The 25,135-nt window shown below is 42.5% G+C and overlaps 1 protein-coding gene across 1 annotated transcript in view; it reads right to left on the reverse strand.

The window, feature by feature from the left end:
* The window catches only part of PKHD1 (PKHD1 ciliary IPT domain containing fibrocystin/polyductin), a 272,553-nt gene that overhangs the window by 199,561 nt on the left and 47,857 nt on the right, over window positions 1–25,135 (reverse strand). Inside the window, exons 31-34 of the mRNA XM_086623983.1 lie at window positions 23,032–24,645; window positions 22,717–22,860; window positions 14,871–15,084; window positions 10,234–10,384 (exon numbers count right to left, since the gene is read on the reverse strand). Of these exons, the coding sequence (XP_086480109.1) occupies window positions 10,234–10,384; window positions 14,871–15,084; window positions 22,717–22,860; window positions 23,032–24,645 (2,123 nt within the window). The remainder of the gene's footprint in view (window positions 1–10,233; window positions 10,385–14,870; window positions 15,085–22,716; window positions 22,861–23,031; window positions 24,646–25,135) is intronic.

Here is a 25,135-nt window from a genome sequence, read left to right on the forward strand (position 1 = left end):
AGCTAACAGCTCCCAGCCCTGCACCACCCATGAAGTTAACGGGGAATATTTTGTTAAAGCCATAGCCGGGCTAAACTGCCACTTTATTGAGAAGATGCAGCATTCACAGGAAAGTGTTTATAACGTCGGCTTCACCTGATGCTTCCCTGCCCTGGGACGTCTGCTTTTCTTCACAGGGACCACAGAGCACTTAGTCCCCTCCACTCCTTCCCATGGCTGTCGTAATTATTGGCTCGTTTTTACGAGGTAGCCTTAATGAAGTCCTTTGCTCTGCAGCTATTCGCAAGGACAGATTGGAAATGAGGGGCTTCCACTTTGAGGCTTCCACTTCCTGAGCTGCCACTCGGGGCAGGTACCCAGCATTTAGCACACAGTTGTTAAGTCAGTCTATCACCTGGCTATTACGGACTCATCAGGAAAACAGCTTGTTTTTACTGGTAATCACATAAAATTAACCCTTTCCTTAAAGACAGAAGGAAGGCTCTAGTAGATTAATTGTGGCTTGAACATGGCGGGTTTTCCTCCTGCTATAGCAATTAATTTTTAATTTTTAATAAGCACTCTCTGAATTGAAACAGTACAGAAGTTCATCTGTCCTCTAACCGCACACCTAGTTCACACTGTGTTGTTTATGAAAAACCTTGTAATAGCACCAACAGTGACAAAACTGAAAAAAAAACAAACTTTAAAAAAAACCCACCACCACAACAAATACTATTCATCCTTACTCTACTCCTTACTTCAAAGTCTGTACACAGAAGAAATCACCATACAAGATGATTATCTTTCCATCACTACCAGCAGCATACTACAAGACCAAACTTTTCAGGTATTTTATATCCTCAGGATTTACCTACTTTTTCTTCTAAATGAAGCAAAACCCAACTGTGTCCCACACACACACGCTCTATCCAACACTTCTTCTCACTTCTTGGGGGTTGGATGGGAAGCCTGATCCCACACTCATGGCTAGAGGAGACACCAGGTACCAAACTCAGCTCTTTAGACCTGCATCCCTATAGAAGTGGTTTAATCTAACACCTACCTCATACCCAATGCCATAGATGACAGAGGCATTACACTGGGTTCAGATATAGTCTACAGCCTAGCAGAAACATTGCAGAAACAGAGGAGACGACCCAGCTCCTCTGCAACCCATGGCTAATGATAATCAGTACAGCTGAGTTGCTGGCCCATATTCTGCCAGTGCTTGTCCAAATGAGTGAATATCCGTGAGAACTCAGTGGCTTTGTATACATACAGCAAGTTTTTCTCCTGCATAAATGTCTGTAAATAAACTGTCAGTAATTAGGAATGGCTTACAGGAACATGGAGCCACCACAGCACCTGACACATACCAACACACATGTAGGCTCAGTATTTTGGAAGATTAAATCAAATTTATTTTGATGTGGATGAGGGAACAAGGTCATCAATTGGAAGGTTTAAAATTTGTTCAAAACCAAGCATTGACATGTCAATCAGAGCCTTAGTCTGGATTTAGGTGCTTAAAATGAAACAGCAACATAAAAATAAAATAAAATAAAATTACTCTGATTATTGCTGAAGTCTAAAGGGAAACACACTCCACCTCCAGACTGGCATTTCAATGCTTCAGACCAGGAGCTGTCTCCAACATAATGGTCAAACCCAGTTCTCAGTCTTGGCCACATGCTTTTGGTGGTGTTGAACAGCATGAAGACAGCATCTCTGTCCATGGTCTAATCATGTCAAGGACTCCTCCAATGGTCCCACTCTGGCCAAGTCCACGCTACTAAAGTCTCCCAGCTTTCAAAACAGAGTGACCACATTCCCAGCTCCTGCTGGGTGCCAAACCAGGTCCCAGAAACATTTGGGAAGTGCTTGTAGGTCAGGTCATGCCTCTGCTACACAGAAAACTCCTATGTGGGACATCAAGTCTTGCTCTGTTTGGGACTGGGGAGAGGACATGAAGTCAGATGGTGATGCAGAATCCTATGTCAGTGATGCAGACATCTGAAAGCATCTTCAGCCCACATCACACCTAAGGAGGGGCAAGACATTCACGTATGTTAAGCCATGCTCCAATGCAGAACAAGAAGCCTGGGCTGTGTGTGTCTCCATGGAGCTCAGTCTTTTTCCAATTGAATTCAAGATGGAAGGATGGAAAAGGCTTCCCTCTGACTTTACCCAGTGCCCAAGGCCGTGCACCCCAGCATGGACTCAGGTATCAAACACTCCTAGCCCTTTCCCTCAAATCAAGAGCAAGTCCCATAGATGGAGAACCAGAGCCATGCTTTGAACCGCAGACAATCCTTCCCCCTCCAAAACTGCCTAAACGCCGAAGAAGTCAATTAGAGTTTCTGTCATAATTAAACAGGAAAGTGAGAGCAAGACTCTAAGCAAGAGCCTGCGAGTAAGAGGAGAGAAAATATGCCCACAGTCCCTCAGGAAGGCTTCCCTGCACCCTCCTGACCTTAATTTGAGCCTTGCCTTCATGCAGGAAGGGAAAGATTTGCTTTCTGTTCCCTGGAGGAGTGCCTCCAAAAATGACACTTTTCACTCCGAATCTGTGTTTCTCTTAAGGGTGGGGAGCAGGAATAAACAGAAGAGGGAGAAGGAAAATGGTTCTCATTAAAATGAGCCATGCTCAGTTCTGATTCCACATCGGTGTGTTTAAATGTGAGTGGAAAGGCTTTGATGTGCTATGGGTTACAGGGGACTGGCATCCCAGCCTGGGGGTAACAGCATCGAAGCCTGAGGGTAACTTCCAACAAAGCTCTAGTGCAGCAGTATGAGTGATGGGAGAAGAGGGCTCCCAGAAAAGTCATGTACAATTTGGGAAGCAATCTCCTCAGACACACTAGAAAGATGGTGGAATTGGATAAAAAACCACACCCCACGCCCCCCCCCCCCCCCCCCCCCCCCAAAAAAAAAGCAAACCCACAAAGCTACAGTTCAGGTCTTGATTTTAAATCTGACAGTAAGAGAGGTAAGAGTTAAACCTCAAATCAGGAAGCAAAAAGTTAAAGTAAAAGGAAAAAAAACCCACACCACAAACACATCTCCTAAATTTCCCACTGCAGCCCAAGGCTGAACCCATTTAAAAAAAAAAAAAAAGGAAAAAAAAAAAAAAACAAACAAACCAAGAAAAACAAAGAAAGAAAGAAAGAAAGAGAAGCAATTTTGCTTATCCTTTTCTCACAGACCTAGCAGCCACTTCTTTTAATTATTTATTTATTTACCTCCCCCTTTCAGAGCAAGGCCCTTATTTTCTCATTTAGTCCAACAGAGATTGTCCTCCTGGAATGACTTTTTTTTCTTTCTCTCTCTCCTCCTCTCCTTCTTCCTCCCCCCTCCTCCTTGCTGCCTCCAGGCCATTGCCCTCATGCCAGTAACTAGATAACACACTCTATCAGAGATTTTTTAAAAAAGATCATTGCAAAGGCACTAGGGCTGATAGTGGCATCAATCCTAGCCTGACACGGGCTCGGGTCAACCATTTATCTCTTCACATTGCCTGTGGTTACTGTGGAGGCCATCTTGGTTCTCTACATCTTAACAACCTTGCAGACGGTACCTCTTTCTGCTCTGATAGCATCCGCACCCCAAGTCTTGCCTTGTGCTTTTATCTTTATTAGGTTATTGTGGACTCCACTTCCTTTCTATGAGACTTGCAAATATTGGTTGGTTCCGTTGCATTATCCATGCCCTTCTGAAAATAATACCGTGACCAAGCTAGCAGGTTAAGAAATAGGAAGCACGGAGATGCAAGAGTGGGCTTGCTGGGCTGGTAAAAGTGCATATTTATGAAAAATACACACACAATATTTTAGGAGAGTTTCATCTAGTCTTACTCCTGACATCCCATCCTACGTGGCATGGATGTTTTTGGCTATTTGCACTGCCAAAGCATTCAGCAGCCCTACTCAAAGCCCAAGACACCATAACGTCAGGTCCTATCAGGATGCTCCCTAATAAGCTGCAGTCAAAGGAAATTATTCCCCAGCATCTGCGAGATGTGATCATTATGGCCACATAAAGGCATCTGGCATTTTACAGTATCTAAAGAGATATACAGGAATGAAATATCATATTTTATTATAATTCTCCCTCAAGTTGGGAAGAGGGGAGCAGTTTCATTAAGCCCTACAAACAAACTACGTATCAAGCTGGAATTTGCTCCGTTGCTTCCCTTCTAAACTTTTCTATGCCAAGGTAAGGAGGATACGGAGAAAACGCTGCTCTGAAGCACCTTTTAGCACCCACTGCAGCACTGCTCCCTCGCACCAAGGGGGAGGAAGCACAAACTCGATTTTTACCATTTCCATTTTTACCAGCACACAGTGTCAGGGCTTGTTCATGGGCTCCTGCTTGGATCAGGATGCGTCCATCCTCACAGACAATGCGTTTCATCTATACTCTGCTAAAGCAGTCTCAAATTGGCGTAGTGGTTTTCCTCATGGGTATTATAGGAAAGGGGAGCACTGGAGAAGGCAGAGAGAGGATCATTTGCCCCTTTCTGGCATCTTTTGCTAATCCAAGAAAAAAAAAATCAAAAAGCATACGGAGAAGGAGGGCAGGTGGAGATGGAGAGCCAAAGGACACCAAGGGACAGAGAGTAGGAACGAGAGTATGTCAGGACTGTACCAACCTCAGAAGGCAAATGGGGAAAAAACTTGAAAGACAATACCCCACCTTCACCCTTAGGCACTGGTGCTTTGCTGAAGTTACTGGATTTTTTTTTTTTTTTTTTTTTTTTTAAACAGGAGATACTTATAAAAATATCTGACCATAAACTAGAAGCCCACATACGTCTACACACAGGGGCAACCAACTATGAGCGTGTCATCCTCAAATGCACCCATCAAACACCCACGCAACGTGAGGATGGCACTAAAATGAGAATGAAAGAGCATCACACATCTACCACGCAGAGCACAGAGAGTCTGCTGGCCCTGCAAGGGAGAGTCATCTCCCTTCACTTGTAACCCTCACAGACAGCCAACATGGTCAAGAGATTGCACATCAGTTCTGCTGTGAAAAATAAAGTCACAGCCCTTTGTGTCTGGAGTGCTCTGTGCTTCCAAAGAGCCTTCTATGCTCCCTAAAAAGCTATCTAGGATTTGCCACCAATGTAAGGTACCAAATATCTCAAATGGGCAAAATTATCTCATCTCCTTCCTCACTTCTAAATACTGTGGCATCCAGAGAGTTAATTGCAAATGTGGAAAATAAGGGTAAAAAAAAGAAGGAAAGGAGTGACTGTAAGATCAGCAGAGGAATCCAAGGGATTTGGAGAGCTAGTCCTGATTACATTAACTGGAAGATGAACAGTAAGGGTCTCTTAGGTGTCTTAGGTGACTGCGCGTATCTCAAGACACAGTCTTTGTAGGGGTTTTCCCTTTTTTTTTTTTTCCCTCTGAGAAGTGAACAAACCAGTTATCCTGGTATCAGTCACCTTGCTAAGAATTCACAGATCCTCAATACTCTAAGCTACTTCTTAAATCTTAAAAACAAACTAAAGGCAGCACAGCATACCCAGGCAGAGCCATAATCCAGGACGGCATTTTTATCTAGCAAGTTATTTTTTATTAGCCTTCTATTTCTTAATAGAGATCCCTCGAGGGTTGGGTTGTAGAGAATTCACTGGTATACCAGTTCAGTTTCCCTACAACTGACTTAATATACGTGGCATCTGCCCTCTGACGAACATTATATCACCCATCTGGGCCAGAGGAGCAGGAGTCAGAGCAGGGAAACGTGGCTCAAACATCATGCTTGCATGATGATTAGGTCTGGTCCAGTGATCCGGAATAATAATCTGAAGGCTCACTAAGCATAATGGGTTAGGAGACATTCGAGCCTGGTCAGACCTTCCCATGAGCATCCTTTACGTGTGTAATCAGTGTGTTTTGCATGGCTCATCGGTGTCACGGTAGCTGACATCTCATTATGCAGACAAGGTGGAAATGGACAGGTACTGAGTGAGCATTAGAACTTTTCTTTTCCCTTTTATTATTTAATTCATATCTTCCCATTATCCAGTGTATCGTGAAACTGAACTAATTAAGTCCTGTGGGAAATACAATCAGTGTTGGATTTTTTTTTTTTCTATTTTTTTTCCCCCACCTCTCCTTTCGGTAGGCTAAATTGCATTATATACCGATATAAAAATAATTCTGCAACTCTTCCTTAGACAATAATGGAGCGAGTTACAAACACTAATGATGCCGAATGCAACAGTGGGGCAGAGGCCTGCTGCTTGCTTTGTGTAACCTAGTTAAGTCATGCAGGGTAAAATATTTCAACCACAAAGTGAGGCAAGCGCCTAAATCAGTTTCTAAAGAAATCCATAAAAGCACAGACCAGACCCCAGAAAAAGTCCACGTTGGTGAACTCAAATTTCATGAAGTCTGCCATGCAACTCGCAGATCTTCCGCCAGCAACTTGAAACTCCCCAAAATTTTGAGGGTCCTCTAGATTTAGAGCTGAGCCCAGCTCAGACTGTAACCATGCAAGCCACAGCTCTGAAACCCAATTTGAAGCAACAAAACTAAAGTGATTAATATTGCATTGCTTCCCAGAAAATAGTCACTTTCCCTGGCTGAGGATCCTGCCCAAAAATTTTCAAAAGGGTTCAACCTGGACCATAAATTCAAGTGACTGACTCAAGGGAGCAGCATGCACAACATTTACAGGACAGTCAGCATTTTCAAAAAAATAACCTCCTAATTTTCAGTGATAGCTACAGCCTATTTTTCAAGCAAAGCTAGCTGAAATTAGAGGTGGAAGAGCTCTCTTCCCTGCAGAATTAAGCTTAGCTATCTCATGCAAATTAAGGTATCTAAGTTAAGCTTAATTTTCATTAAAAGAGATTTTTATATGTATTTATCAGGGGAAAAGGGAGTTAAAGAAATGGGAGAAAAAAAATGCACCTGTGAGGAGTTTGTAGCTAGGTAAAATGGTCTTCTAGTACTTGGAGTTTCTGTATATCTAAGACAATAAAAGAAGTTCAAAAGACAGCCAACTCCAACTCACTGAGAAAGTGCTTGTGGTGTTTGCTAATCTCATGAGATAATTTTGATGTCCCTCGTTTACACATGCACTTGCAATTCAAACAGACAGTGAGGGAAAATCATGGGAATGTACATAATACATTCCGGATGTGACAAGAAAAGTGGAGGAATGGGTCTGGAAACATGTTATTCAAAATTCAGCTAGCACATCTGAGGTCTGATTCCTAGATGAGTTGCAATAGTCATTTAATGCAATATTTAGTAAAGTTGACATAGATCCAGGGTGAATTTGCTGTCTGGATACTGTCCTGCAGAATCAGGCAAGAGAAAAATGGACTGTTTCCAGTGCAAGGCTCATACTTGGTCAAAGAAGGCAGGTTGAGCTGATGGACATGTCTCTGCCATTCACTGTACACCAGGATCCTTATGCATGGATTCGCCTTCCAAGTCACTAGGTTGTATCTGTGAGCTATTGGTAACAGGGCTGCAAAAAGCATCATAGAAACAAAGACCTAGAAGAGATCACCACACCAAGAGAGTCCAGTTTCCTGCTACTGGGGGTATCATGTCACCCAGCCTCTCCCACACAACCACCATGCTCATTCCCAGGCATCTCTGGAGCCTTCTGCCCAGCATTCTGCCACCAGGACACTGCTGCAAAACCTTGTCACGTTCACGGTCAACATTTGTCTCATTTCCAGCCTACCAAATCCCAACAAATCCCATTAATCTCTTCCTTATTTCTTTAAGAATTATGGATGGGTCCTATTACGTGTGTTGTAAGAAAAACTGAGCTCACCCTCAAGCTTGTATCCCTTAGACTCAAGTTCCTAGAACCAGTCTTTTAATTTTTTTTATTATTATTTTCTGCTCTGAATCGAGGTTGCACTCTCTTCTTGCCAACGCTCATTCATGCCATGCTCTTGACAAGCCTCTGTCAGCCTTTCTGCAATGCCTCTTTTTAATTCCAATGCCATTCTGGAGCTAATCCTGCTCCATCATCATCATCTAATCGTCTCCACCCCAACCTTCCCATGATGCCCAGCTGTGCTAAGGCATTGCTGAGTTATCAGCCTGCCTGGGCATCATTCGGCTGGCAGGATAGTAAGCAGAAAATGAAACACTGAACAGTGTAGCTATGCTGAAAACAGCTACGGATCAGGCTCATTTTTTTTATGAAGTGCTTTGAGATCCTTGCATGAGAGTGCGATAGAAGTGCCAGATGTTATTATAAAGAGATGCAGTCCCATTGCTCGTGCACAGAGTTGTGCTGCCTGCTAATAGCACCATTATCCTAGGGCACGTGGTGCTATTAATGCATTTCACTGCTTGGTGCTGAACCTGGGGACCATTATTTCCATTGGAAAGGTAAGGCCAGTTCACATGACATGATTTAAACCTCTACAGTGAAGCATGTATATGCTGCACCAGGTCGTAAATCTTAACGGGATGCTGTCAGCTAGAAAGGGACCAAAATTGAAACCATTTATCTGAATTCCTCACCCATCCACCTCTGCTCACCCAGGCCAGTTTTGGGAAGAGGGATAAAATGATTCCAAATGCCCGCTGGGTTCATTAAGCAGCAGCAAATCCCAGATCTAAAAGCGCTGCTGGCTTCGTCCTGCTCTCCCTGAATGAATTCGTTCATTCAGGACACTTAGGACTTCCTTGATTTTCCCCATGCTAAGTAGAAATACCATAGCAGGGACAAATCTCGCTACGTCTTCCTGTTCTTGCCCCGACCTGAGTCAAAAGACCACCTGTCATCATCTCGTTACTGAGACTATAGGACCCATAAGCTCTTCAGATCACAGCCAGCACTAGGTAACAGCTCCTCTACGCTGCAGCCTGAGCTTTAGGGTGGTAGAGATGCTCTTATCACATTTGGGAAGGAAAATATGAATGAAAGGAGTAGTTACCATTTGACCTAATACTTGCCTGAGCACTTCCCTTTGCTGCCCTCCTGCAGTTACCAATTTTTTTTTTTTTTCCTACTTGGTTTTCTCCTTAGCTGGGCATGTTTCTCACAGCGTAACTAGCGAGGCTGACTAGCAAACGAACGCTAATAGGTAAAAAGCTATAGATGACGTTCCTTCACAGACCAAGGACAGACTTAAAACAACAGAATGAAAGAAAGCAATTGTATTTTAGGATACTCAGATGCAATAGTAACGTATATGTAAAGCAAATTTGCAGGAAAAATATTCAGAGACCCTTGGCTTAGGAAAAGATCTAGAATCTGATGCTAGAAACACATCAAAGTTATTCTGCCGGGACACCGCAGTTACTTCAGGGGTGGGTTGGTGGAAATTTCATTGCTGATAGCAGAGTTTACAATTACCATGGTAGCTTTAATACCAATCCTGAGCAAACGAACTTCAATTTCCTAGGTCTCAATCATCCTAAGAAGACTGCATGATAATTTGATTTAAATAAAACCCAGCATTTGTTCTGATAAGTCAGGTGTGTAACTCTTCCCACGTGCACTGTCCTGTATGTGGTAAGTCTCTGCCACTTCTCAGGAACTGCTCAATTAGGAAAGGATGATGACAAAGCAACATTTGATGTCCACCAAATATCTAGCCTCTCTGAATTCCTTCTCACAGGTGACACAACCCAGTACTTCAGCTCAACACCCTCAAAAACTCTGCAGCACCCCGAGGACTCTAAAAGGACGTTTTAGGTTTGCAATGAACATATTTAGATATATAGCCTTACAATGACATTAGTTCAGAGTCATAATTTTTGTAATGAACACTTTGTGGATGTATACCCACACATAGCACTGGAAAGACTGTCTCATCTTACTTTAGACACTGAAGAGGAGCAAAAAAAACAAATATAACCAGAGCTGCACAAATACGGAATGCTAAGTCTCTGCCAGAGAGCTGAAATTCTGTATCTCACGACTGAGATTTCTGCTCAAGTAACAGAAAACAACACTCTTAGAACAGAATTTGTCTTTATATAGAAGAGGAGACTGTTAAAAAGATATACACTGCCCAGAAAATAATGTAAAGCTCATTTATGTCTCAAAATACATGATTAACCATAGTTAACCATTAATTCAGCTGCACTGCATTAGAACTGCTATTCAAAGTTGGAAAACATTTAATATTATATATTGCCACTGCTCAGCCTAAATTGTTTTTTTCTCCCCCCTTTAAATGTACACAATATTACAAATTTAATTTTAAGCTGTTTGAATCAGTCTGTAAAAAAGATTTGATTATACCTGAGTGTTCTGGCCCCAGTTTTTCCATATCTCAGTAATCTTGGCGGTAATTGGCTGATTAGCTCCCTCACACTCCATCTCTGCCTCAGTTTCCATGGTAATGTTACAGGAGCTATTATAGATGAGAACTTCATCTCTTTCCACTTTAGGGCTGAAACGAGAAGGGAGGTTAAATGGGGTGTCATCAATCTTAATGAAATGCAATTATTTTTACTCTTATTAATCATTGCAAGCCATTAGCTTGTGGCAACTCCTGGCCACCATTTGTCAAACTTTGCAAATTTCTGTAATTTTGTTTCCATTCTTTTATTGTTTATTTGTTTTTTCCCCCCTTTATCTGCACACGCTTAGGATGAAAATACACGCAGTAAATATCTCTCAGTGATGCCTTTCTGCTTCCCCAAACTATTACAAATAGTAGCAAATAGCATTCTAGGACCAAGGCAGGAAGATAAGTGCAGACAACAGCTAGGAAATCAGCAGTGTTAGGATCAAAGATGGACTCCCACATGGAGTAGGGTTTGTTCCTGTCTCCCCCCTCCCCGTCTTACTCACACTTAGCAATAGGGAATGAATAACTTGCAACTCCCCTAGGGCAAGTGGAGAAATTGGAAAAACCACACAACTGGCTAACTGGTCCCTAATTCCAACTGTGAAAAAATGAGCTCATTTAGGGGTTCCAATTCCTGCTACCCAGCTGATTGCAATGATGCTTTGTTGCTAGCATTGGAACATTAACTTAGTAAATTAATTAAACTTACTTAACAGCCCAGACTAAGCAGATTCGATATATGTGCCAGTTATACTAACAGACATTTGCTCTAAAGCCTCCACTTGCATAGGGGGAAGAAGTAACAGAAAAGGTGATGGGGAAGAAACATTTTTTTCCTTGGTCTTGCTGCTGATAGCTGCTGAATTTGGTAACATTTTGTTATGGGGAGCTATAGGATCCAGCATCTCTCAAAATGAGGGGAAAACTTCCCAATTTACTACTACAGGCTTTGGATCAGGCCAGGATAATCCAATGTCACTTTTCATTCCTTCCCCAGCCATCGCTCCTTCTTCCTCCTCTCCCCACTCTACCATCACATAGACACCTGCAACTTTGGGAAGGAGAGCAGAAAGGAGATAAATTATAGCAACATCGCTCAGAAATTATATCACTTTTCCAAATAGCTAAGGATGGACAGAGTACACAAAATAGAGGATCAGATAAGTAGGACCAGGATTTTCAGAGGTCTTCAAGTTCCTGAAAGCCCCATCTAACAGGATTTTCTAAAGTGCCAAAGTTAGGAGTGTTAAGTTCTACCAAAATCAACCCAATCAGAAAGCCAATACTCAGAGCTTTCTCGGGAGAGTGACGATCAGGATGATCTGATGAACCTAAAGTTTTCAAACCATACTGGATGTGGCAGCTCACTGTACAAACAAAGAGCTGTTCTGTTAGTGCATTTAGGGGGTATTTGTTTGGTTGCCCTTTTTCAAGGTTAAAGTGTTAAAGGAAGCAGCCACATTAGAAACCAAAAAAAAAAAAAAAGCCTTCTGCAAGTAGTTGAATGTTTTTAACTGTGAATTTTTATTTCTATATTTAAATGAACCTTTCCCTCTGCTGTATCAATAATCAAAAGCCAGCCATAGGGAATTACACTCACTTTTGACATCAACACTTTGAGAACTGCTCTTGTCCTGAAGAATAATTCCACGGACAGGGCTACCCTTCAAGACTGCATAGTACTTTTTAATGTTACAAGAAAAAGCTCTCTCTTTTAAATAACCAACTGTTTTAAAAGCAGAAAAGTTGTTGTTGGCTAGAAGCAGGACATGGACCCAATTTGCCAGGCGCTGAAGTAAATGTAAGGACCTCTGAAGGGCTGTTTACGTCTTTTTACAAAAAGTTAACAAGTTTTTTCTGTAGGCAAAGAGCCAATTCCTCCCTGTCCTCTAGTAACTGCATCCTGAAACCTTGATGCTGGAAAACCGTTAACAAATTGCAGTGTTTAAAGGAAATGCAAGAAAAGGAGGAGTGACTTGATAAAGGGAATTCAGGGAGGAACATGCATTTGCCATTATGTGTTCATAAAGTGCAGGCTAAAGTACAGACTAGATTAGGAGAAGCTTTATTCAAACCACTGTAAAACTAGTAAGAAAGAACAAGAGAGATTTAATGTGCAGTTAAGCCAGGAATTATTTCAGTAGCTTTGTCCCCATCCTGAGACAAATGTCTTAAGTCTTGAACATTTGCATAGAACTCAAATTCATATATTTTTTATTATTGTTATTATTAGTTACTATTATTACAGCAATCAATGTGTATTATATTCAGGAATTCCCAAAATAGTTCTTTTCCAGTTTGAACATTTTAATTTTCTAACACTTCGCTACAAATTCCATTAATATTTTGAAATTAAACATTTATATGAACTGAAATTAAAAAAAAAATGTTTTCAAAAGATCTGAAATACGTAATTTGAATGCCTTTAAACTCTTTCTTCCTCTACTTCTCCCTAGATTTTTCAGATCAGGAAATTCACCTGAAATCAAACAATCTTCTTTGCCCCAGCTCCCCTTCAGCAAGACCCAGTTTAGAAACAGATTGACCAGAAAAAAACGTCAGTGCTCTGGAAAATTCCTCAGCAGTCCAACTTTTAATTTCTAACTACTAGATGAGCATGAGCACCATAGAGGGAAAAGTTAATGACAATAACAAAGAGGTTGAAGAAGTAAGAAGAATGGGAAAATAGTAGGTAAGAAAAACATTGACTGATTTGATTCAGAAATATCTCCCTGATAGGATTCCCTGAAGGAATAATAAACCCTGTCTCTGGGACATTCATAATTAAATTGAATGAAACCACATGAAAAACACTAAGGAAGCAGTCAGCAAACGGACTGTATGACTTTTCCATCCACAGGATAAGCACAGGCTCAGAGTCCCTCCCCGCTCGCCCTGCTGAGACCGGGATGGAGAAGCTATGGCAGCAGAAACGTAGTGGCCCAAACCAAGAAAAGAAGCAAGAAAGACAATCATAGGAACAGACTCATTGCAGATGCATTTTTATCAGGAAAGAGCTGAGGGTGATTTTGATATCCAGGGAACAGGAAGAAAAAAAAAAAAAAAACAACAACAAAGAAGCAGATGTTGGGTTGCTCTCAAGTTTGTAGGTTACCTGGTTTGGGGTTACACTGATGTGAGCAAAAGGAAAGCAAAGCCCAGCTAGATAAGGCAGGGCTCCTGGAGTTTCTTGTTTTGAATCAAATCATTCTGGGAGCAATAAAAGTGGTGTAACTAGTTTAATTTCACAATTTTTTTTTTTTTCCCTCTAAGCCTCCCTCTTCTTGTCTCTCCCAACAAAACTGTCCTCCCCATCTCCTAGGATGTCATAGAGCATTACCAATGCACAATGTGACTTTGGACATGCCAGTTGGCCAGCTGTACATATCTGCTCTCTGGCCTGCGGTTTGCTGGCAGACAACAGATTAGGGCAGAATTCTGCCTTCCCCTCTCCCTCAACAGGAAACTAATTTCTTTCCGCCTGACACAGATTTTCTCAAAACTGAGAAGAATTTCATAATTCTTAAGACATCCATCCCTTATGAAACCCAGGTCAAATTAATCAGAGCTCAAAAGCCGGTGGGGAGGAAATGACAGACTGACAAGTAGATGCTGTAACTACGTACACCTTTTTTTTTAACTTTTAAAAAAAAAAAAATAAATAAAAAAAACGTGCAACTCATGTCTCGCTGTCTTGGTTCAGTAAATGCCAGTTGGTTTTCTTCCCTCAACTCAGGGCATCCGGAACTCCCTCTGGTGAGTCACAACACCAGCTGTGACACAAGGACCAGATAAGAATGAGGACCAAACCTCTGCAACTCCATTGAAGTACTTGGACATGGGCTCACCATGTACAGGAAATCACAGGCAATGCACTGCAGTGATATCCTAATTCTCTATTTGTTTAATGTCTTCTGGAAAGTTTTCTTCATCTGTTTATACCTTAATTTAGACCTCTCTCTTACTCCCGGGAGTAAACGCTCTGCAGGTGTAAATTCCCACCACTCCATTAAAGACAACAGTAATAATTTATATTCCTGGGCAACTTGGTCTTGAATTTGCAAAGCCTGAGCACCCTTGCTTAGTAAATATTGCACAGCCTGCTGAATTTTCTCTGTGACTTTTTAGTCGTGAAACTGCTTGGAGAGAGGAGGGGGAGGGGGGGGAAGGAGGCAGGGGTGGGGGGAAAGACTTCTGCTCTTCATAATGCCTAATCTTTTTCCCCATTGGCATCCACCAGATGTTGCTTTGGATCAGAAGATAAATATTAAAACCTAAGAAGGAACAAAGCGCGCTGTTTACGAGATGGATTTTCTGATGTCTCTCGAACACTTTAAAAAGATGTGAGGGAAGGAGGAGGGCACTAAAGATGCTTTGATAGACACAAGGAATTAATTTCACAACCCAGTGGGGCTCTCTAGTGGTCTCAAGGCTAAATTGCTCTGTTGGCATCGACCTAAGAATTAGAAATTTGCTGTTTCAGTCTATCATTTGGCAGGGACCAATTCTGCAAAAGGTGGAATACGTTCTGGGGGATTTGCTCATGGATTGGCCCACTCAGCTGTGGGAGAGACACAGCACTAACCTGACAAAGAGTCCAGCAAAATGCCTCTGGGGTGGGCTGATGTCACTCCAACGCCACTGAGGTGGGCTGTCCTCGCAGACGTACAGGTAAGACGCAGATCCTCTCTGGCGATAGGTACCCACCATGACTTGGACTTCGCATTCAATGAAGGTGGCTCGGTCTTCTCGGCAGTCAACAGAAGAATATGTCAGGCCACAGAGAATGGCCAAAGACGCTGTAAAGACAAGAGGGGGGGAAAAAAGTAACCCAAAGCAGCGTACACATCACTGACATTAAGCAGATTTTTAGCAACTGACATTTGTCACTAAGGATTCCTGATGTGCATATCTCGGTCTCTCTTTTGGTGCATCATTTTGAGGATGAGGTCTCCATGCAACTCCTTCAGCCTCTTTTGCTTTATGTGATCAAGCATATAACCTTCCTTTGTGTATCGAGCACCAGGATGGTCTTTGGGATCAAACGACCCTGTCCAGGAGGAGATGACGTAAGTGATTAAATAAGAGCATGGACATTTCTTCTGCAGAAGATAGACCATGGTTTACAGATCAGGTGTAAAGCACAAATCTTTAGCAGGGACACGTGACAACTTAAGGTCTATCACAGCCTTGAAATCCAGAAACAGGTTTATTGAAAACATTGTCACAGCTTGGAGGGCTTCTGGGGAACTTGTATCTCCCAGTTCAACTTGCTTTGTACCTGAATGTGACTGAAGACTTGGTCCAACTTTGGCCCTGTGGATGTGGTAGGAAGTGTAATGGGACCCGCTGCTTTGCTTTGAGGTTTAAAGAAAAAGCGATGAGACTAGAAATTCAGTTTTCTTAGTCTAAATCCAGACAAAAATGTTAAAAAACATATAAAATAAAAAAATCATGAACTCTCATCGAAGTTCAAATCAGTTGAAATGTTTGGGTTTAATAACTTTCAAAAAAGGAATCTTTTCAGCATTAAACCATGCAAGAGATCAAAACTGTTTCTCTCAAAATCCTAAGCATGTACAGATTTTTGGAGAAGTTTCATTACTCCTGAACTAATCAAACAGTTGTAATGAACTCCTGAAAATGTCTGTGGACAGTATTACACTCACGCTGTAGTATCCAAGAGTGTTCCTCAAGTGTCAGAAGGGCTATGGATGGGAATTTATCAAGAAAGGCATTTTTTTGGTTTACTTTTTTAAATTCTCATTTGTTCAAAACGTATCTTGTTTGCTGGGAAAGTGTCATTGCCAACGAATGTCTTGGCTCTTAAGCAATGCTGAAAATAGTTTTTGAAATGGTAAAAATATGAAAATGCTGCATTTCCTATGTTAAAAGATTTAGTGCTTTTTGCTAAACATGATTATTTCATATGAGATATTTTTGAAAAGTTTATAGCTGTTTAATGTTTAAGGTATTTTTGAAATATTAAAACCTTGCATTTAATCTTCTCTGAATTCAGAGAGAGAGTTCACAATTTTTCTGTGTTTTTCTTCTCTGGATTTAGAATAAGAAAAAAGTTATCCACATCGTTACTTCACACATTTTGCAGTGTGCTCAATATCTTTCCTTCCCCAAATGCAGGGACAAGTCTCTTGTTCAGCCTCCATTCAAACACAATCCCTACCTCAAAGACCTATATATAAACATGAGAGAGACAAATAATAGAGAGAGAAGCCTACAGGAATTACGGCACCATGCCTATATTTTGCTTTTATTGTCCAGAAATCATGTCTAGAGCCACCTCAGGTGTTCTATAGTTTTCAAAGAAGCCTTATGTCTTCCTTGAGGCCAGGCTGCCATTCTAAGGGCATTTTAAGTGGCACTAGATACCTGGTTTTTGGCAAATTAATACCGTCTAAGATGAATAAATACGATAAAGAATTTGCCTTTGCAATGACCTGCAGCAGACCCAATTCATTACAGGAATTTCTCTAAAAGAGACAGCATGTATGCTTTTTTGTTATTTCAGCCAGTGAGAAGCTCAGAACTTCTCAAAACCAGCAAAGACGAAGGACATCCAAGCAGTGATGGTGCTGCCCTTTCGTTCCTCCGCAAACCCATAACTTTCCTGTGGACAGACAAATTTGTTTCCCTTTTGTAAAGGGTATAACAGCTCCTTTTACTTTACTATTCCATTCTACTAGCGATATGAAAGGCTGTGATAAGCTCAGATGAGGTAACAGAGAACGTACAGCTACCTTAGGTGAATAACTAACTAGAGCAGCACTAGCACATAGAATAGAACGGAACAGAACATTTTGAGTTGGAAGGGACCTACCATGATCATTCAGTTCAACTGCCTGACCACTTCAGGGCTGATCAAAAGTTAAAGTATGTTATTAAGGTCTTTGTCCAAATGCCTCTTAAACATCGACAGGCTTGGGGCATTGATCACCTCTCTAGGAAGCCTGTTCCAATGTTTGACCATGCTCTGAAGGCGGGTGGTCAAAGGAGGATTAAATTCACATTCCACAGTTTAAGAAAAAACCAACAGGTTGCTGAGCTAATCAAAAGAGGCTTTGGTTTTCTTTTGTGGTCTTAAAAAGAACATGGCAGTTTTTCTGGATAGAAAAACAGCTGAAATCTATTTTAAGATGAATGTTAGAAGTGACCCACAACTTCAGTATGTGAATATTTTCCTAGATACCTTTGCTGTCAAAGAACTTGCCTGGCTAATGTAGGCTGCCGGAAGATATTTCCTGCACAGCCCTCAGAGCTCAGCAGAACAGCATGTCACCCTTCCAATACTCGCAAAATGTTACATGGAAATTGGGCATTTCTGATGTGCTCCAATGCCCTCGTCTCAATGTTATCATGTCTGTAGGAATATAAGGCTTTGCATTCTTCCAACTGCTGAAATATTTTTAAAATCAAACCATACAAAGGTATTCATTTATAAAATCAAAGTTGAAGAGCAAAAGGTTGTAAAAAGATCAGTCGAAACAAAATCCAAGAAAACCCTGCCTAATCCATACACCCCAAAATCAAAGCTAGGACCGCTTTCTTCCTCTCAGGTGGCAGGAGGGAGGGATCTTATCTCCACACCTTACAGCTCTTGTCCATCTGATGGCAACACCTCTCTTCAAGGAGGTGGTCCATTTCTCATTCTTTCCTTCAGATCTCTGAGGTCCTCCTATTCTCCTTCTCCCAGAGGATTTAACACTTTTCTTAGCTGGAGGAAGTCTTGGCCTTTCATTCCCCCCTCCTCTGACCATTAAATGCAAATATCCCTTGGTATTATTGGTGCCATTATCTCCTGCTACAACAGTAACAAAATATATCAACTAATGATTGCAATACACTTATTATGTCCTAAAAGGAGTCTTTCCATTCTGGGACACAACACTTAATTGGTTAATTGGCTATTGTTGAAACCCCAGAATGACAGTTCTTTATACTTTATGTTCCCTGTAAAGATAAAACCTGCTAATCAGAAGCAATACAATCCCATCAGTGAGATGAATGCATTTACCCCACTATGGGATGCTCAGCACAAGGGCTTTGTTCTGAGTCACTGTTTAATAACGACTGCGAGACATGTGATGAGGCTAAAACCTACAGGAGTTCCAAGGGCAGCTGCAGATTGATTGAACAACTGCCCAAGGAGTCCCAGTGCCAAACCGCACATCCCCAGTTATCCACCGCTCACAAAACGGACTGCAGAGCATAACATTAACATAACATGTGCTTAGTAGTGAAGACAAAGGTTAAAAAAAGAAAAAAGGGAGAGGGGGAAAAAAGAGACCTGTTAAGGTCATCAAGTCCAACCTCTGTCTATGAAGAATTACTCCCTAGGAGACATTCATTTTGCACAGCCGAGTTTCAGAAGTCCCAAGAGGTGACTTTGCAAGCATCTATTCCACCGCCTGATAGATCTCACTGTCAGAACATTCCTGCTGTGTAATCAATATGCTTCCTGCCCCCTCCCCCCCCCCCGCCCTTTCTTAATTTCATTTCCGGATTTGAAGGACAGAAGGGACCCTTTGGATCCTTTGGGTTGATCTCCAGAGTAAACATCAGAGGCCCTCGCTTCTACTCAGTTTTCAATTGCTGCATGTCCTCTTCATATCTTCTGCATTTACTCAGAAATCACCCCATTTCCCTGGATATAGTCTTGCTTTGTCTTAGCTTCGTTCATCTCCTCTGTACATCTGCACTGCTGCAACCACAGCTCACGGTTGCAACTCTCTCTTCTCACTCCATATGAAGATTTCCACCAAGCCATGCATCTCTTCCTTTTACACCAGCCTCAGTTCATTTCTAGCCTTAAATCTAAATACTCTTCTCTAAACATCCACTTTTACCGATGTAATCTGGCTAATGGTAGGTCCAGGACTCACTAACAAAGAACTCAAGTGCTGTTACATCAAAGCCCTAAAGCCAGACCTGTTGTTCCAAGCTCTCTGGAGCAACCAGGCAACTCAGACTCAGCTTTCTCCCTGATGGATCTTCTTATCAATTCACCTCTTTTTAAAGGTGCTGCCTTTACCCTCACCCCAATGTCAAATATACAATCTCCGGTACTGGTTTACTGCAAAATTTATATATGCTACTTACCCTAATATCACCTAATAGGAATATTCAGTTATTTTCACACCTGCCTCAAGCTTCCTGCCAGTCTTCCCATCTTTCATAGGAGCATAATTCAATCCCATAGACATTAACCATGTGTTCTATAAATTTAACCTGAGCTGAAGAGTATCCACAGCTGTATTTGCACTCAGCAATGGCACCGCGACACAAGTAACAAGGCAAGAACAAAAGAAGGGGACACCTCTCGGGATCAAGCCAGTCACCTGTTTATCAGACCTTTAAAGACTTGTGAGTTGGTTTGGTTTTTGGTTTTGGGGTTTTTTTTGGTTTTTCTTTTCCTTGAAGAGAGTGCGGTTTTGTTAATTTAATTTTGTTAATTTTCTTAAGCTTTAAGGGTGAAACTCAGGTTTAATCTCTATACTGATTCAATTTTTCTGCAGCTTGCAAAAGACAGCAGTTTTCATAGAAATGTCCAGCCTTATGTTCCTGTTCCTTGTGGTCTGGATCAAGCACATTTCAGTACTTAGCATGCTCAGGTCTTATCAACAATCAAACCAAATCCTTGCTGCAACCCCACTCAACACCCGTTCCTAAGGAAGACCTCATGGAGTAGGCTTATGTCTGGATCCTGCTGAGACCGGCGGTTCTTCATGTTTTAGAAAACTGCCTGTTAAATGGGAAAGAAGTCACATTCCCTACCTGCAGGGCCTTGCCCTACGGATTTGATCACGAGTAAGCTGGATGGACCAGTTGGGGATTCCCACGTGAACGGCTCTAATCTCAAGCGAGTCAGACACAACATGACCTAGTGCTGAAACCCCGGGGCAGCGAGCTGCCACCTGACATCCTGAAGTGCCAGAGAGGAGGCATTTCTGCTTCACAGCACACCGTAACAGAAGAAATGCAGCTTGAACTCTTCACTTCTCATCACTCGGTCCACAAGCAACGCCGGGAAATGTCAGACAAGCGTCCAACCTGGCTGCACCAGCCTCTGCACTGAAGGGACCCTGGAGCACCACAGATCTATCCCTTCCATCTCCTTCACAGCTCATGGCCCCGCATCCCCAAAGTCACTTCTCCACCTCTCCCACATGGATGAGGCTGTGAAAGAAAGGTCTGAGCACTGGATGTACGAGTGCCAAGTGGCAAACTTCCCCAGGCAAACAGCAGCACGTAAACCACGAGGTGAGACTGGACTAACTGCACTTAATAAATCCACTCATGCTCTTAACAGTGGGGGTGTGCAATCCCCTAAATAGTAGGGGAAAGCCATCTGGAGAGCATCTTACTCTATATACAGATTCATCAATGCCACATGTAGACATGCACAGGCTGAACATACGTTTCTCACTGAGTATAAATAGCCTGGCAAACACTCAGATTTGAGCAGCCTGAGAAGGATTTTTTTATTTTTATTTTAATTTAAAAGAAAAAAAAAATCTTGTAAATTCTTAACTGACAGAGGAACATTTTTGCAACTTGACTGGCGACATCTGCAAGGCTGCAAACAGCAAAATCCACAGCAAGGGACAGAGAGGTTGTCTTGTCACTGATCTCAAAGTAATAGTACCTGCATCCCTTTGGTTAGCAAGGCAAAGCATCCTCCATATCTTCTCTCCAAAAATGCAAGTGGGCAGCAATCAGCATTCACTTGCTGACATCTAGTGTCAATAATAAGTATTGTGGTCCTGCCTGTAAGATGATTTTCCGCAGGCTCCCTCTGCCACTTACCACTCCGTGAGTTTTGAACACAATTATTACAGTTTTCAGTCTGGATCAATTTGATTACATTTTATTTTGCTATTCTTCCTACAATAACCAGACTTCTCTGTTTTGTGTGCTGATTTTTTTTTTCCAGAACTCCAGCACTATGTCTTTTTCTTGTTTAAAAAAATAGTAATAAGCAGTTTTGTGGACTGTGCCCAGATTCTGCTTAAAACACAGAAAATTAAGCTCTTACAGCCTCTTGGTGTCTCCTTTTGAGTGCTTGGAGTTAGATGGGTTTCAAAGCCTTCTCCCCAACTCGCCTCCATTTTTCTTAGTATTCCTCAAGGATGAGGAAAGGAACCATTCAAAATGACAAGAACAAATTTAAAATTTCAGAATAACTGATGCTGGACCTGTAGATGCCTCTCATCCCAACTCTTATTCAAAGGAATATTAAATTTCACATTGGACTGGTTTCTCTGGACATAATCCAGTCAACTTCTTCCTATTTTAGTGGATGGAGGTTCCACATACCTTTGAGTGAAACCCTGGCAATTTGCCCTGACAGACACTCTCACTGCCATCTTTCTTCCAGGTCCACAAAGGAAAAGAGGCCATGGATCTTTGGATGGCCACAGAACAGCAAATATTTCTGTAGATCTCAGGATGTTCTCCCAGCATCAGAGCTATGAAGAGGCTGAAGAATTGTGCTACCAAGTGCTGCAATGCCACAGCACCTCAGGTGCTCTGTGCTTAGGGTTTGGGGAATGGCATGTGTCAGGGTGAGATTTAAAAAGTCTTAAATCCTTCCTTTTGCAGATCTTAGGCGCCTAATTCTGGGCTGCCAGTAGGAGAGGGAAAAATACATCCTGCCCCAGTAAATGCCCATTTCAAAGACTTTCCTCCAAAATTGAGGCAGGGTTTTTCCTGCCACAGAAAAAAATTTCCTTCTGAGAGAGCTGGAGATCACAGCACCATTTCCTGCTGTGCTGCCTCTCTCAGTTAAGGAGGATGCTCTATTCCTCTCAAGGAAATCAAATCCTCATCTCCAGCTTCCTAAAGGTATGAACTGATCACAGTACCTTTTTCATTCACCCGCACAGTCATTTACCCTCTTCCTCCCACCCCCTTACCCCACTGAAGCTGTACCACCATGCAGTGAAAACATAACATGTATGGCGCCATAGAAAAAAAAGACATTTAAGGGAGCTCAACTCACTGGGACACTCATGTTGGGCAAGAGGCACTTGGGTTCCCAATCCTACAGCCCTCAGGCACATTTTATGAGACAGTTTTCCCAAGCAATAGCTGCCAGAAGGAACTGCTATTTCTGTGCATATCTCATACACACTCACAAAGCACAGGTGGCAGCTCTGGCCACGGGCACATGGTGGATCTAGTCCAAAGACCACGGCCATTGACAGAGAGACTCCCCTCGGCAGTAACTGTCTTTGGACTGAGCTCAGAAAACAGAGGTCAATGTCATGTTAGCTCCTCTCCTTTCTCCAGGGTTGCTGCTCTGTTCCTCTGGGATGAGATATACTGGGGCCCCCCACTTTTGGGTTAAGGTATTGGGTTGGGTTTTTAGGGGGTATTTTTAACACAACAGCAAGTTTTGTGTCTTAGCTGACCGTGTAAGCGTGGGGCAAGGCAGCTCAGGTCTGTCGTCGTCATGTTGCCCAACATTTCACAGGGAGCGCCACAGACTGTGACCAAAGTCTTCCCTGGGGAAAATCCAGTTCCATGCAGGTAAATTGCTCCTCCATTCAAGCCACCTTGGAAAAAGACAGAAAATGAGATTTAAGAAGAGCCCAACAGCCAGCTGTCAACAAAGGTATTCTTTTGAATTCAGAATTTTTGCTCTCATGGAAAAAAAAACATTGGTCACTGCAGTTCCCTCACACTGCACCCCATGGAGGGTCTACAGCTAAGTCTTCATGACTTACCCCAGTTTCGATGCACAGCTGTCACCATCAGCTGAGAGGTGAACATCAGGTTGGAAGAAGCCCAGCCCTTGGGGACATCGAGGCCCAGCACACGGTACTCGCCAACAGGGAGCAGAGGAGCTGAGCACTGCAAAGTAGAGTGAGTGATGGTGACACCATTACAAGCAAAGTCTCCAACAAATACATAGATGGTGTCCGTCTCTGTGACCCGTGACACAGTCATTGTTAAAAGGAGACCAGTTGCAACAAGCAAAAGGAAAGCTGGGGTAAACTCCTTGTTGTAACTTATTCTTCCAAGGTAATAGGAGATGCCATCCACTTTTAGACTCAAAGTCCTAGTCCCATTACCTGGAGGCACTGAGCACTGTATAGCTACACAGGTGACACTGAGAACAAGGCAAGGGCGATGATCAATGAGAACGGAAGTCATTCTCTTTCCTTTCAGTGCTGAGCCTGTTAAGGTGAGCAGGCCTCCACCATTGGTACTGAAGTTTCGTGGGTAAAATTGATACACCTGAGGCAGGATGGTGAAAACGCTAGACGCCTTTCTGAAGCAAGCTTGCCCACTTTTCCTATTGGATATCGAAATGTTGTGCTCCCCTGGGGCAATGCAGTCTATCTGGCAATTGATGTTGGTCTCATTCCAGAAAGTGACCTTGCAGATAGCCTGGTTATTCACGTGTACCATGGGGCTGTCACTTGGCCATGCCAACCTCTGTCCTTTGATCATCACGTAGGTGAATGTTTCATTGGTCTCCCAGGTCACCACATCTACAAGAGGAGTCCAGTGTTCATGAAGGTGGAGTGTACAGTCTCCAAGGCAAACACTGCTGATCCCATTGACAGTCACTGTGACATTAAGAGCCCAAGATGCCTCAGTCAACCACTGGTAATGCAAAGGATGGGGCACTAGAAGGACAATACAACTAATGGCATCGTTATCAGAGTTCTGGATCTCACAGGAATAATTACCCTCCAGGCTGACCTGTACCAAATTCCTCCTGGATTTTAAAGCAATACCAGATACAGTGAGTAATATCCCACCACAGATCGATCCTCGTGATGGGAATATGGAGGTTATCTGTGGAGTTATTGTAAGGGCCTGCAGCCTTGCTGCCACACGAGCATACCCTAGCTGCCTCTGGATAACCCAGATGGGAAAAGTCCCAGGTTCCAGGTTGTTCAGTGGCAAAGAACACTGATACCACATTGCAGACTTGTTGTCACGTTGAAACTCAAGTTCACATTCACTGTCTCCAAGCTTAGCCACAGATCCAGTGATGTTTATGCCCTGGATGCTCAAGAGAAGGCTGCTATCTGTGATTTCCATTTCAACAATGGTAACCAGAGGAGTCAAAGCTCTTTGGTAACTAAAGGTGGCAGTACTTTTTGTAAAAAGAGTATGTTGAAGTGACTGACTGGTGATGATTACATTTACTCTGACTGAGACATCTTGTGAATCTTCATTAGACAAATTAGCAGCTGGTGGGGTCAGACACCAAACTGTCTCTTCTGTCAAGTGAGTAACCGTACAGGTTTGTCTGTTCATCGAAACAGAAATCAGGGCAGCGTTTTGGCTAAAGCCCACACCAGAGATTGTGAGCAGTGTTCCACCTAGGAGTAAAACAAAACAAAGGAGGAGGACATTATATGCAGGAAAGGAATAAATGACTGTTAGTGAACAATCACAAACCATGATAAAGCTGATAAGTATGACAGTCTTAGCCAGGTCAAATGGAAGATGAAATTAAGTCCTTTTTTGGAACAAGACACCTAGCAGTCATGTATAAGGACAATCCTATGTGGACAAGAGGCTAAGGTATCAGATAGCCAGGGACCATCATGGCAGCAAATAAGACAGTAGAAAGCCACCACAAACTGGAGGAAGCTGTTGTGAGAGGCCCCTTGAGAGCAAACAGAGACCAAACTCTTCAGGGAATGGGACTGTCTATGCAGGCAGGTGGGGAGATGATAGTGATGCTTTGGTCCTGCTGCATACAGGGAAGCAGGATGCAGTATAACTACTTTCAACCAAAAAGCCAGAAACACAGACCTTCCTTCAATCTTCGGTTCTGCCTGGCCACTTGGGCAGCATGCCAGATTT

Source organism: Tauraco erythrolophus, chromosome 2 (genome assembly GCF_009769465.1).
Source record: "Tauraco erythrolophus isolate bTauEry1 chromosome 2, bTauEry1.pri, whole genome shotgun sequence".
NCBI classification, from domain to species: Eukaryota; Metazoa; Chordata; class Aves; order Musophagiformes; family Musophagidae; genus Tauraco; species Tauraco erythrolophus.